This window comes from Plecotus auritus (assembly GCF_963455305.1).
Source record: "Plecotus auritus genome assembly, chromosome: 7".
NCBI classification, from domain to species: domain Eukaryota; kingdom Metazoa; phylum Chordata; class Mammalia; order Chiroptera; family Vespertilionidae; genus Plecotus; species Plecotus auritus.
In genome coordinates this window covers 26,012,266-26,024,584 of record NC_137774.1, presented here as the reverse complement: position 1 = coordinate 26,024,584, position 12,319 = coordinate 26,012,266, and the positions used below count along the sequence as shown (strand labels likewise).

At 52.4% G+C, this 12,319-nt stretch overlaps 1 protein-coding gene across 1 annotated transcript; it reads left to right on the top strand.

Annotated features, from left to right (window-relative positions):
- Positions 1-1,522: 1,522 nt before the first annotated feature.
- On the top strand, positions 1,523-11,670 carry EPX (eosinophil peroxidase; the record flags this gene model as incomplete). The annotated part of the gene is made up of 12 exons (XM_080682106.1): positions 1,523-1,664; positions 1,763-1,856; positions 2,099-2,274; positions 2,471-2,588; positions 2,709-2,838; positions 4,001-4,207; positions 5,361-5,679; positions 7,243-7,403; positions 7,778-8,033; positions 8,494-8,664; positions 10,687-10,924; positions 11,469-11,670. The coding sequence occupies 12 exons, from the start codon at positions 1,523-1,525 to the stop codon at positions 11,668-11,670; spliced, it is 2,214 nt and encodes a 737-aa protein (XP_080538232.1).
- Between the last annotated feature and the right edge of the window lie 649 nt (positions 11,671-12,319).

The window sequence follows — 12,319 nt, the reverse complement described above, 5'->3', positions numbered from 1 at the left end:
TCCAGTCCCCTTTGTAACAGGAGAGGCGCCCCTGCTGAAGATAAGGAGATAAGATCAGGGCCCAGGCCTTCAACTGGAGATTGTGAAAGGGATTGCTGAAGGGGCTGTTTCAAGAGCAACTGTCAGGCAGGGGCATTGGTGTGGGAGGAGGGGGCTGTCAAGGCGTGGGGCTGGGTTTAGGTAGGGCATGGGGGATAGAGGGTGGGAGACAAGGACACTCAGACAGCTCAGCTGGGAGTCTGGAGCAGGGACAGGGATGGGCAAATCCACCTGAAGAAGCGGGGAGGACAGGCAGGCTGCAGAGCTCAGTGGGGATGATTCTGGAGCCCAGTATGGAGAGATGAGCACGGGTTCCCCAGGTAGACAGGGTGGGGTCAAAGCAAAGGGTGAGCCTGGCTCATCCAGTGGAGGGAACTGGAGGAGGAAAGATAAGAGGGTTTGAGAGGGCCTGTCGCTTGAGAGGAAAGACCAACTGGGGTGTTCTACCCTTAAGATATGGAAATGAAGGCGTAGCCAAGGTCGCACAGGTAGTGACAGAGCCAGACCCAACCCAGGTGGCTCTGAGCCCCTGCAGCAAGCCTCCTCCAAGGAAGCTACTGCTGATCAGCCCGACAGGAAGTCAGAATTTACGCCTGCTACTCAGCGCCCACCTACTACTGCTAAGCACTTAAATTTGAGGAGGAGCACGAAGCCCGACAGGTCCTCAGCTGTTATGGAGGATGGAGGCTGCTGCCATTGCTCTGCTGGGTGCTTTTCTGTGACATCTCTCTGTGTCCCCAGATGACCTCATGAAATAGCCCCTTAATTTTCAGGCCCTGACTCAGTCAGTCATCACCTTACCCTCCACTGGCATCTTGGAGAGAGCTGGTAGGGTAGGGAGGAAGGGGCAGGGGCTGAATCATTAATCTTACATCATGAATTTACTCAACAAACATTTATGGAGCACCTACTGAATGCCAGGCCTTGTGCTGGGTAGGGGGTGGGGGTATGGGGAGATACTACAGTGAGGCAGACCCAGTCTCTGCCCTGTTGGGCAAGGAGAGGAGCGTTTCCAGTCATCTGGCCCAAGTCCCATGTTAGGGATGTGGAAACTGAGTGTAGGTAGTGACCATACAACTAGTGAGTGGCAGGACCAAGCCCAGTCCTCTGCTGAGGCAGGCTGTTCCTCGGTCACCCAGCAAATATTCCCTGAGAGACATGTACAGGATCAGTGAACTCGGTAGCAGAGAGGGTGGGACGCAGTGAGTGGATAGGAGGGAAGGAGGCCCCTAGGCTGGTTGAGTGGCAGGGTGGTGGGGGGATTTCAGTCTCACAACGCCCACCACCCCCCTGCCCATCCCCAATAAAAGGGAAGTTCTAGAGCTCCACCTCAAGAGGTTGGGCTTCTGGGGCCCAGAGCTCCCCTGCCCCACCCTAGGGCTGGATATAAAAGTCCCTTCCCAGCTACTTCCAAAGAGGAGCAGAAGGGGAGAGGTCCGCGTGGGGCCCTCCTGGTGAAAAGGGAGCAGGAGGACCCGCCAGAATGCACGGCTCAGGTGTCGCTCATGTGGCTCGCTGTCCCGCTGTGGCTCAGGGTCTCACTGTGGAGCGGAAGCTGCTCCTGGCCCTGGCAGGGCTCGTCCTCACACTCGTCCTGGGCCAGCCTTGTGAGGGCACCACCCCAGGTAATAGCCCCTTGGACAGCCCCGGAGAAGGGCAATGGAGGGGGAATTGCTTGGGCCTGGGGGGCTGTTGGACCCTGAGTCCCCTTCCCTCTGAGCAGCTTCCCCGAGGGCTGTGGAGACCTCGGTCCTTCAGAGCTGCATCACAGAGGCCAAATTCCTGGTGGATGCCGCCTACAATCAGACTCAGAGGAGGTGGGTCTGAGTCTGGGGTCTGTGTGAGCCTGGGGAGGGTCGGTGAGGGAGGGTGGGCTCCAACTAAGGTCATCTCACCCATCACCCTGCCCCTGGGCACCACGGGGGCAGTGCCATGTTGGTAGAGACCCTCCCTTCCATCCATCCGTTCACACTGTCCCGACTGCCCATCGCCTGGGATGGGGCTCTGCTGGGTGGCTCTGCTTCCTTAAGTCAGCTCTCCCTCCTCCTCTTCTGGGCAGCATCAAGGAGCGCCTTCGCAGTGGCTCTGCCCGCCCCACGGACCTCCTGTTCTACTTCAAACAGCCGGTAGCAGCCACCAGGACAGCGGCTCAGGCTGCCGATTATATGCACGTGGCCTTGGGGCTGCTGAAGGAGAAGTTACAACGCCAGGAGTCTAGCTCCTTCAATGTCACTGGTACCATGCTCCCCACTGAGCCCCTGGGCTGCCCTGGCCTGGGAGTGGAAGGAAGGCAGGAGGGGGAGGGGGTGCGCAGCTTTGAGGTGTTGGCAGGGGAGAGGGTAAAGGGATGGGAGGGAGGTACAGAATAGTCCACCTCAGGAAGGTGCCAGGAGCCTGGATCCAGGGCCCTGCCCACCTGCTTCACCCCCAGATGTGCTGACGGAACCCCAGCTGTGGCTGCTGTCCAAGGCCAGTGGCTGTACTGCCCAGAAGCAGGAAGAGAAGTGCAGTGACAAGTACCGAACCATCACGGGGAGATGTAATAACAGGTGGGAGCCAGGGGCTGCACCTGCCCTGGGGGGAGCCTCCCTGCCCTCACCACCCCTTCCTAGACGCTGAATGGTCTCCACACTGGAGCCCTGCTGACCCGAGCGCACCCACTGCTACAGCAAGAGACCCTGGCTGGGGGCCTCCAACACTGCTCTGGCTCGCTGGCTGCCGGCAGAGTATGAGGATGGGCTGTCGCTCCCCTTCGGCTGGACCCCTGGCAAGAGGCGCAATGGCTTCCTCCTCCCTCTTGTGAGTAGTGACTGAGGACCTGGAGGATGCTTGATCTCTGCTAAACTTGGGGGTAAGGGAGGAGGGGGGAGGGGGCAAAAGCACAGCCCAGAGTCAGCCAGCAGACTGGAACCCAGGCTCTCCTTCTGGCGGGCTGGGTGACTTTGGGCAGGTAATAGCACCGAGTCTCGGTTTCCTCATCTGTAAAATGGCAGTAAAACCTGCCTCATGATGCTGGCATGAATATTCAATAGACACCCATATATGATATAATTTGTTAATGCCAGCCGTTATTGTATTTTTTTCTGAAAGAATTAGTGTCACCCTAACCGGTTTGGCTCAGTGCATAGAGCGTCAGCCTGTGGACTGAAAGGTTCCAGGTTCGATTCCAGTCAAGGGCATGTACCTTGGTTGCGGGCACATCCCCAGTAGGAGGTGTGCAGGAGGCAGCTGATCGATGTTTCTCTCTCATCGATGTTTCTAACTCTCTATCCCTCTCCCTTCCTCTCTGTAAAAAATCAATAAAATATATTAAAAAAAAAAAGAATTAGTGTCAAAGTATCTTGCTAAATACAGGAGTGAGCAAAAGTAGGTTTACAGTTGAGTATGAATTTAAACAGAATTAATTCTTGTATTATTTATTAATTATTGTATTACTAATTTGTATTACAACTATAAACCTACTTTTCCCCACCCCTGTATAAAGAGCTATACATCTTAATCTAACTACATCTATTGATCTGTGCTATTTCACACTTATCAATTTCTATTCATATGTCAATATAACAATCTATCAAATCTATAATTTTTCTTCTATTGATCTATCCATTCTCTCTATATTATCCATTACCTAACAGCCAATCCATGCACCTATCAATCATCTCTATCATCCAGTTTTCCATCAGTTTATAAACTGACCTATCAGTTTGACGTAATAACCTCTCTGGAAGTGCTGGTGGAGTCTGAGCCAGCCAACCTGGCCTCTCCCCTTCTCTTTCCTCCCGGAACCCTCAGGAGCCAGGCCAGAGCCCATCCTTCTGGGAATGACAGCCAGAGGGTGGGACAAAGTAGGAAAGGGGAGGAGAGACTGTGTTAACTCTGGCAGAGGCAACCTGCTGCCCCCTGAGTCCTGGGTTTCAGGGTCCAGAGCCCACACTCCCACGCTGACCTCTTTTCCCACCAGGTCCGGGCAGTCTCTAACCAGATCGTGTGCTTCCCCCAAGAGCGGCTGACCTCCGACCAGGGCCGGGCCCTCATGTTCATGCAGTGGGGCCAGTTCATCGACCACGACTTGGACTTCTCCCCTGAGACCCCAGCCAGAGTGGGCTTCGCTGCAGGCGTTGACTGCGAGAGGACCTGTGCCCAGCTGCCTCCCTGCTTCCCCATCAAGGTACCCCCAGCCAATCTCCCAGGCTCCTGGCCTCCATGCTGGGCCAAGAGCTGGGCGTGGGGATCTGGAAAACTTAAGTACCATCCTTAAAGCGCTGTCTGTGATGCTGGAGTATCAGACAGAGACAGGAAGCACAGCCCGCTATGCACTCCAGTTCTTTGCGGTTTGAGGGGTGGGGGTGGGACAATCTGCCAGGAGGTTCAGTGTAGGCTTCAGGGAAGGGGGAGCAATCGAGAGACTGGCTTTGACCCGTAGGTCTGATTCTGACGGTGGAAGCCTAGGCTGCTGTTTTTGGAAACCTTTAGGGTCTCTTAGCTCTCACCTTCTCTCCTTCCTGGGGTGGGTTGTGAGCAGGGAGCTATCCTTCAGGCTGAGAGGCAAGGGTGGTGTGGAACACCAGGAAGGAAAGGATGCACTCCAGGGAGCAGAGCCTCTGCTGGGGCGGGGGCGCAAGGGCACACCTCCATGCACACCCTCACCCCTGCACTCACCCTGACAGGTAAGGGGATCTCCATGGGGCATGACCTGTGAGGGCCCCTGGCTGGCTCTTCCCTGAAGCAACTTTGCCCATTCTTCAAGCTCTGGCTCAGGGGCACCTCCTCTGGGAAGCCTTCCCGAATCTTCCCTATGTCACCTGCCACTTTTGGCTTTTAGATCAAGCATAGCAAATGGCACATCAATTTAGAGTTACATTCTCTACATATGTGTCTGTTTTCAACTGAATTGCGAGCTTCCTGCAACCTGTACTGGGTTTTGCTGATTTTCCTATCTTCAGAACACCCAGCACAGAAAGGTGCTTAGGAAATACGTTGAATTGAATGGAATGAAAGGAGCCCAGGCCTGTCAAGAGAACTAGGTTTCAGTATTTCCTCTCCTGCTAACTAGTTGTCACTTCCCATCTCCAAGCCTCAGTTTCCCCACTGGGAAAAGGGATCTAAGGTTTCATCCATCTCTAACCTCTCATGAATCTGTGATACAAAGTACTAAGGACATTCAAACTGACCTGGTGAGCAGTGTGAGTCTGGATGAGTCGAGGAGGGCTTCCTGAAGGAGGAGACTTTTTAGCAAGGTTTTGAAGCAAGTGTGGGAGGACCAAGAAGGATAAGCTTGCTCTTAAGGGGCCCCAGTGTCACTGTCTCCTCTTGCACCTCAGATTCCGGCCAATGACCCCCGAATCAAGAACCAGCAAGACTGCATCCCCTTCTTCCGCTCGGCAGCCTCATGCCCCCAAAACAGAAATACCGTTCGAAACCAGATCAATGCACTCACCTCCTTCTTGGACGCCAGCATGGTGTACGGCAGCGAGGTCTCCCTCTCCCTGCGCCTTCGCAACCGGACCAACTACCACGGGCTACTGGCCGTCAACCAGCACTTCAGAGACAATGGCCGGGCCCTGCTGCCCTTCGACAACCTGCTCGATGACCCCTGCGTCCACACCAACCGCTCCGCGCGCATCCCCTGCTTCCTGGCAGGTCAGGCTTGGGAAGGTGGTGTCTTCCTGGGATACAGCCAGCCCAGGGTTCTGGGTTTGGAGGCCATGGTGGAGGGCGGTGGGGGTACATGTCTTCAGACTTCAACATTAGGCACACCATAGTATAGATCAATGGGTAGCTGTCGCAGGACCTGAGGTTGTTGGAAGTCCCTTTGCAAACGCCTGTTTATCTCCAGCAGTGCTGACTTTTAGAAAGCTTCTCCCATTTTGATCCAACATCCACCTATTGCTCTTCATGTTTCTGGAACTGCAGAGGAGCCATCTATCTTTCACTCACTAATAGCCTCTTTACTTAAAAGAAGCTTTAGTTCCACCTACTTTTTTTTTTAATCTTCTCTGGGTTAAATTCCCTTAGGTTTTTACTCCCCACCCCTCATCCCCAACTGTTGCTAGACACTGGTACCTGGTACCTTCTTCCAGATGCATAATTTGAACCCTCCTCGGGCTCTTTGCCCTCATGTGCTGGTTGATACGGGCATCCTTTCTGGTTATTTAAGATACTTAAATGTGCCATCTCTCATCTTATAGCAGCCATGACAGGAGGCCACTGTTATCACCGGCATTTTACAGACAAGAAACTGGGGCTCAGGGAAGATGACTAATGTGTCCAGAGCAGAGTTCAGATGGCACTACGGTCAGATGAACGTCCAGGTCTGTGCTCTGTCCACGCTGTTCCACCGCCTTCTTCTCAGGGAGTTGGCGCCAGCCCCCTTTTTTTAAAGACTGCATTTTAAAAATTTTTTTATTGATTGATTTTGAGAGAGAGAAACATCAATTTGTTGTTCCCCTTATTTATATATTCATTGGTTACTTGTTGTACGTGCCCTAACTGGGGTTCAAACCCACAACCTTGGTGTATCGGGACAAGGCTCTAACCAGCAGAGCTACCTGGCCAGGTTTTTTTTGAACTTTCATGAGAGGCTTATAGAAAAGTGGATTAAATAAGACCTTGTATCAAAGGACTTATAGTTCAAAAGCAGCAATTGACTGTAAGGCCCACTTTCAGGAATTTACTTTGCCTCCTGGCTTCTAGGAGAAAAGGTCTAGCTACAGAAAGAGGCTCTGCCCAACCCTCCCTCTTGCATGATAGCAATTCCAAAGCTGTGAAAGATCTCGCCCTCGATAGAGAACATGCACACGGATGCAGTTCCTTGGGATAGGGTCTCATGGTCCCCAAGTCAAGGTTCCTAGAGTCATCCAGGTCTCTGCACCAGCTGTGGATCTGGCCATCTTATGGAGTAGAATCATTCAGCAACGACTTTCCTGGCAGCTGCCCTGAGCTTTTCTTCCTACACTGGCACCTGTTCCAATCACTTAAGGATGCAAGACCCGGCTGTCTTCCCGCTCCTGGCCCGTCATGTTGGGGAAGAGGGTGGTAGTCAGTGAGTGGCCTCACAGCTGAGGAGATGGAGTGAGGGCCAGGAGCCTGACACAGGTCAGAAAGTCCCACCACCTTTGTCTAGTCCCCAGAACTCTGTCTGCCCTAGCAGAAAGACATTTCTCTGGGAAGAGCTATGGTGACTCTGAACTTGGGGTTTTCAAGGTGACTCTCGATCAAGTGAAAACCCCTCGCTGGCAGCCATGCATACCCTCTTTATGCGAGAGCACAACCGGCTGGCTACCGAGCTGAGACGCCTGAATCCCCAGTGGACTGGAGACAAGCTCTACCAGGAGGCTCGGAAGATCGTGGGGGCCATGGTCCAGGTAGGCAGCCTGGGGTCCCAGCATCCCCGAGAGAAAATCTGGCATGAGAAGCATCTGGAAAAGTGGCTTCCACCCTCAACACATCCTCGGGGATGTGCCTCAAGTAAGTCAGGTCTGAGTGTGTATGCCTGAGATCTGATCTGTACCCTCAATTCCGCCACCAACTCATGGTGTGAGCCTATCCATGTCATTCAGCCTCTCTGGGCTTCAGTATCTCATCAGCCAATGGGAATTTAATGTTGCAACATCTGACATGATAGACATTCAAGAATTTATGTCTGAGGAGCCCTTCGAACAGCCAAAGGTCTGTCCAAAGGTAAAGGAGTGGGCTAGGCAGCCGCTAAGGTCATTTCTTCCTACGTCTTCTCTTCTAGATCATCACCTACCGAGACTTTCTGCCCCTGGTTCTGGGCCCGGCCCGGGCCAAGAGAACCCTGGGGCCCTACTCGAGGTACTGCTCCAATGTGGACCCTCGTGTGGCCAATGTCTTCACCCTGGCCTTCCGCTTTGGGCACACCATGCTCCAGCCCTTCGTGTTCCGCTTGGACAGCCAGTACCGGGCCTCAGCACCCAACTCACGGGTTCTGCTCAGCTCTGCCTTCTTTGCCAGCTGGCGAATCATGCATGAAGGTGACCAGGTTTTCCAGAGGCAGATGGGAGTGGGGTTGGGGAGCACACCCCCTCCAGTTGGGCCAGGCCTACTGCCAGGAGGCCAGCTGCTGCTCAGGCCACTGCTAATCATCTCCCCAAGACAGTGAAAACAAGGCAGGGGCCACCAAGACCCTCAGTCACGGGTCTCCCATCCCCTTGGGATTAGGGATTTCTAAAAGGGGAGGAGACTGATGTCAGACTGGTAGCTTGTGGGCCTGAAAGAAGCTTGCCTTACACTCCTTTAAGAAGTAGGGGTGACCCCTTTCCCTGACAGCACCAACTCTCTTCATGTCCACCCAGGCCTCTGCTTCCTGAAATAATCATCATAGAATACAAGTGACTGGCTTATCCAGCGCTGAACTACTTGGGCCTCCTGTGATGACTCAGGGGCTTCCCAGAGGTTGTTCCAATCTGTGCTGCTCACATTCCCCACCACCAGGTGGCATCGACCCCATCCTCCGAGGCCTCATGGCCACCCCTGCCAAGCTGAACCGGCAGGATTCCATGTTAGTGGATGAGCTCCGGGAACGGCTGTTTCAGCAAGTGAGAAGGATCGGGCTGGACCTGGCGGCTCTCAACATGCAACGCAGCCGGGACCACGGCCTCCCAGGTGAGGGGCTGCCCACCCCTTCACCAGGCGTGGCTTGGGCCAGGGCTGCTGGTGGTGGTGTGGTGGGGACAGGTTTCAGAGCAGTCCTGGGTGCCTCCTTTCTGACTGGGACTGTCTACAGTCTGTGCTGTGGGTCAGAAGCAGGCGAGGCCAAGGTTGATGCAGCAGAACATTTCTCAGACCACCTTTTTGCTGTCCTGCCACATCTCCGTCTGTTGCAGGGTCTGTATCTTTAGGTTCACAATAGGACCAGGCCTTGGGCACGGGAGATGAACAAAGGTGGTCTGGAATTTCCAAGTAGAGAGAAACAGATATAAAAGGCAGGGATGAACTGCTCCATTCCCCAGCACCCTGGCAAGTTCCAGGGAGAAAGGCTCAAGTTCCAGGGACAGAGAAACTGGCTCTAAGTGGAGAAAGGCCGAGTCTGAGAGGCAGGGAATGGGTGGAGTGAAACGAAGGCTGCCTTGGCTGCTTGGTGAGGACACAGAAAGCTTTATCCCAGGGAAGAAGACAAATTAGGCACTTTCATGGATATAACTCATTTAGTCTTTCCAGTGACCACGGTCATTTTATAGAAAAGGAAATAAGCTCAAAGACATCCAGTAATTTGTCCAATGCCACATAACTAAGAAGTAGTAAAATGTGAATCAAATTCAGAATTTCTCCTTTCTTCCCCCTGTTCAATCTACAATGTCAGGGGAAGGCTTTGACCACCACCTTGCTCCTCTCCCTCTCCCCACCTGCTTTCCTGTCTACATACAGCCTGAAGCTCCATCTGCCTCAACTAATCTTTGATTATGTTATAACAGAGTGGGAGGGATTTCTACTGCACCTAACACAGCACCTGGCTGGCACACAGCAGGCACTCAAGAACCAGTTTCTTTCCTTCATTACACTTGGGTGCTCCTGACAGCTAAAGAGCTGTGGGTTTCCCCTGCTGGAGAACTGAGGTTGTTAACCACTCAAGTTGCCTCAAAAAGATATTCTGTTCCCCAAATACCTGTTCCCTACAAGCTGTCCCAGAAATATTTTCCTGATACTGTCTCTTACAGTCTATTCTAATCCCTTCCCAAATCCAACACCAAATTTGGAATGGGAAGATATGGTTTGAAGTCCACTTACTAGTAAAAGGCATTGGTTGCTTAAGCTCAACAAGTATCCACTAATAAAATGGTAATTACAAAGGTGTTGTGAGGATCCTGAGAGATATACACGCACCAGAGCTTAGTAATGGTAAAACATGACATGGCTTTCCTTTGTTCAGCTGGGGGATAGTGTTGTGAGTTGTAGTTCAATGGATGAAGTTGGGCTAGTGTTCCTTCAGATTATGGCAAAGCCATCTCATATGTTGATGTTCCCACACATCACATGGCCTGATCCTGGTGTGAGATCCTGATAGCTGAGAAATCAGCATGGCTAGTCTTTGGAAGTTTCTGAGTAGGTGAAAAATTCAAATAATTTCTTTATGGAGATATAGTTAACATCTAAAATTCACCCTTTGAAAGTATACAATTCAATGACTTTAGTATAGAGTCACGCATCGATCACCGTATCTAATATCTTTCATTTACAAAAGAAACCTTGTAATAGCAGTCACTCACCATTTCCACACCAGCCCCTGACAACCACTAATCTACTTTCTGTCTCTACCTATTTGCCTAGTCTGGACCTTTCATATAATGGAACCATATAGCATGTGGTCCTTTCCTGAGTAAACTTGATCCATTCTTTTCATTTCTTGCTTTGTTCACTCATTTCACTCATTCATTCTCAAACCCGCTTGAGTCTTTTGTGTCCTGGGTACCGTCTTGAGTGTTACGCACTCCTCAGTCTGACGCACACGGAGCATGGCTGCACGCTGGCATTTGGTCTTTGGCTCAGGGCCTCTTCTGCCTGCAGGGCTCTTGTTCTGCCTGACATTGCCAGACCACAGAGCTCTCAGGAGAAAGGTGGAGAGAAGCAGAAGCTAATGGGAGGACAGCAGGGGTAAGACCGAAACTGCTTCTGCCCCCTTCTCCTCAGGGTACAATGCCTGGCGGCGCTTCTGTGGGCTCTCCCAGCCCAGGAATCTGGCACAGCTTAGCTGTGTGCTGAAAAACCAGGATTTAGCAAGAAAGTTCCTGAATCTATACGGGACACCTGACAACATCGACATCTGGATTGGGGCCATTGCAGAGCCGCTTTTGCCAGGGGCCCGTGTGGGGCCTCTTCTGGCTTGTCTTTTTGAGAACCAGTTCACAAGGGCCCGCAGTGGAGACAGGTAAGTGACCTGACCCTAAAGAAACCAGCCCCAGAGCAGGGAAGAGAAGCACTAACATTTAAAGACCCAACAATGGAGGAAAGTGCTCTTTCTAGCTTCATTTCTTTCAAATTCACAAGATCTGAGACCAGGAGGCTCCTGGAGAGCTTGGTCAGAGGGAGAGACCACTGACCCAGGAAGGCTGATGCTGCCTGAGCTGAAGGCACCTTTAACCCAGGAGACTTCTCAGCCTCCTCGCTATTCCAGGCTAAAGGATCCCGGAAAACATGGGCAGAAAAGGCTAAACCTGATTTCCCTCCTATAAGCTTGTGGTTTAAGACTGGACTTCTTATTTGGATTTGACCTTTACCTAGTTTCAAATCCAGCCCTGGCCACTTAAATTACTAGGCCTTTAATATTGGGCAATTTAACTGGTTTCTTCTTTTACAAAATAGTAATAATACCTATTTTGCAGGAACTTTGTGAGGATGGAATGACCTAATGTACCCGGCACACAGCAGGTGCTCATTATACTTTCACCCACATTTCTCGACTGTCTTGGCAGGTTCTGGTGGGAGAAACCAGGTGTTTTCACCAAGGGGCAGCGCAGGGCCCTGAGTAAGATCTCCTTGTCTCGAATTGTGTGTGACAATACCGGTATCACCATGGTTCCGAGGCACATCTTCAGAGCCAACACCTACCCCCGGGGCTTTAAGCACTGCAGCAGAATCCCCAGGTTGAACCTGTCAGCCTGGAAAAGCAAATGAGGCTTCTGCAGGTAAGGGGAGGCCCTCCCCCAAGAGCCCTGGGCAGGGTCAGGCCCTCACTTCCTTCCCCAGATGGGATGGCGGAGTCCTCTTAGGCCTCTAAGCAGGGACAACAGAACTTGTCACTGGGGACAAGGTACTCTTTCCATACAGGGATTCCCAGTATGCTAGCTTCTGGCTTCTGGGCTGACAGTTAATCCCACCCAGGGCCTAGAACTTTGGGGGAGAGGGGTAGGAGCATGGGTAGGAAGTGTCCAGCTAGCCTTGGCTTACGTCATCAACACCCTAAAACAGCTCATTTCTGGATGTCCAGCAATTCCTCACATGTCCACTTCTGCTGCTTCCACAGGCTTCCATCGCAAGCCTCCAACCTTGGAGACAGGGAACCAGGGAAGACTACAAGTTTACCCTCCTCCACCGCCCCCCCACCCCGCCCCTAGCAACCATATCCTGCTGATGCTTTTGCTGACAACAGCTCCGAGTTTGTTCTTTGGCTGGGAGTGAGAGCTAGGGTGTCTAGCAGCAATGAGCCCACCTGCCTTGGGAGCCAAGCAAGAAGGTCTTGAGGCCTACGCAAGAAGTCACCTGGAGGGTTTCCAGCCACTTTCTTGTATTTCCCAGCCCATCCCTGACCTCTGCCCATGGCTGG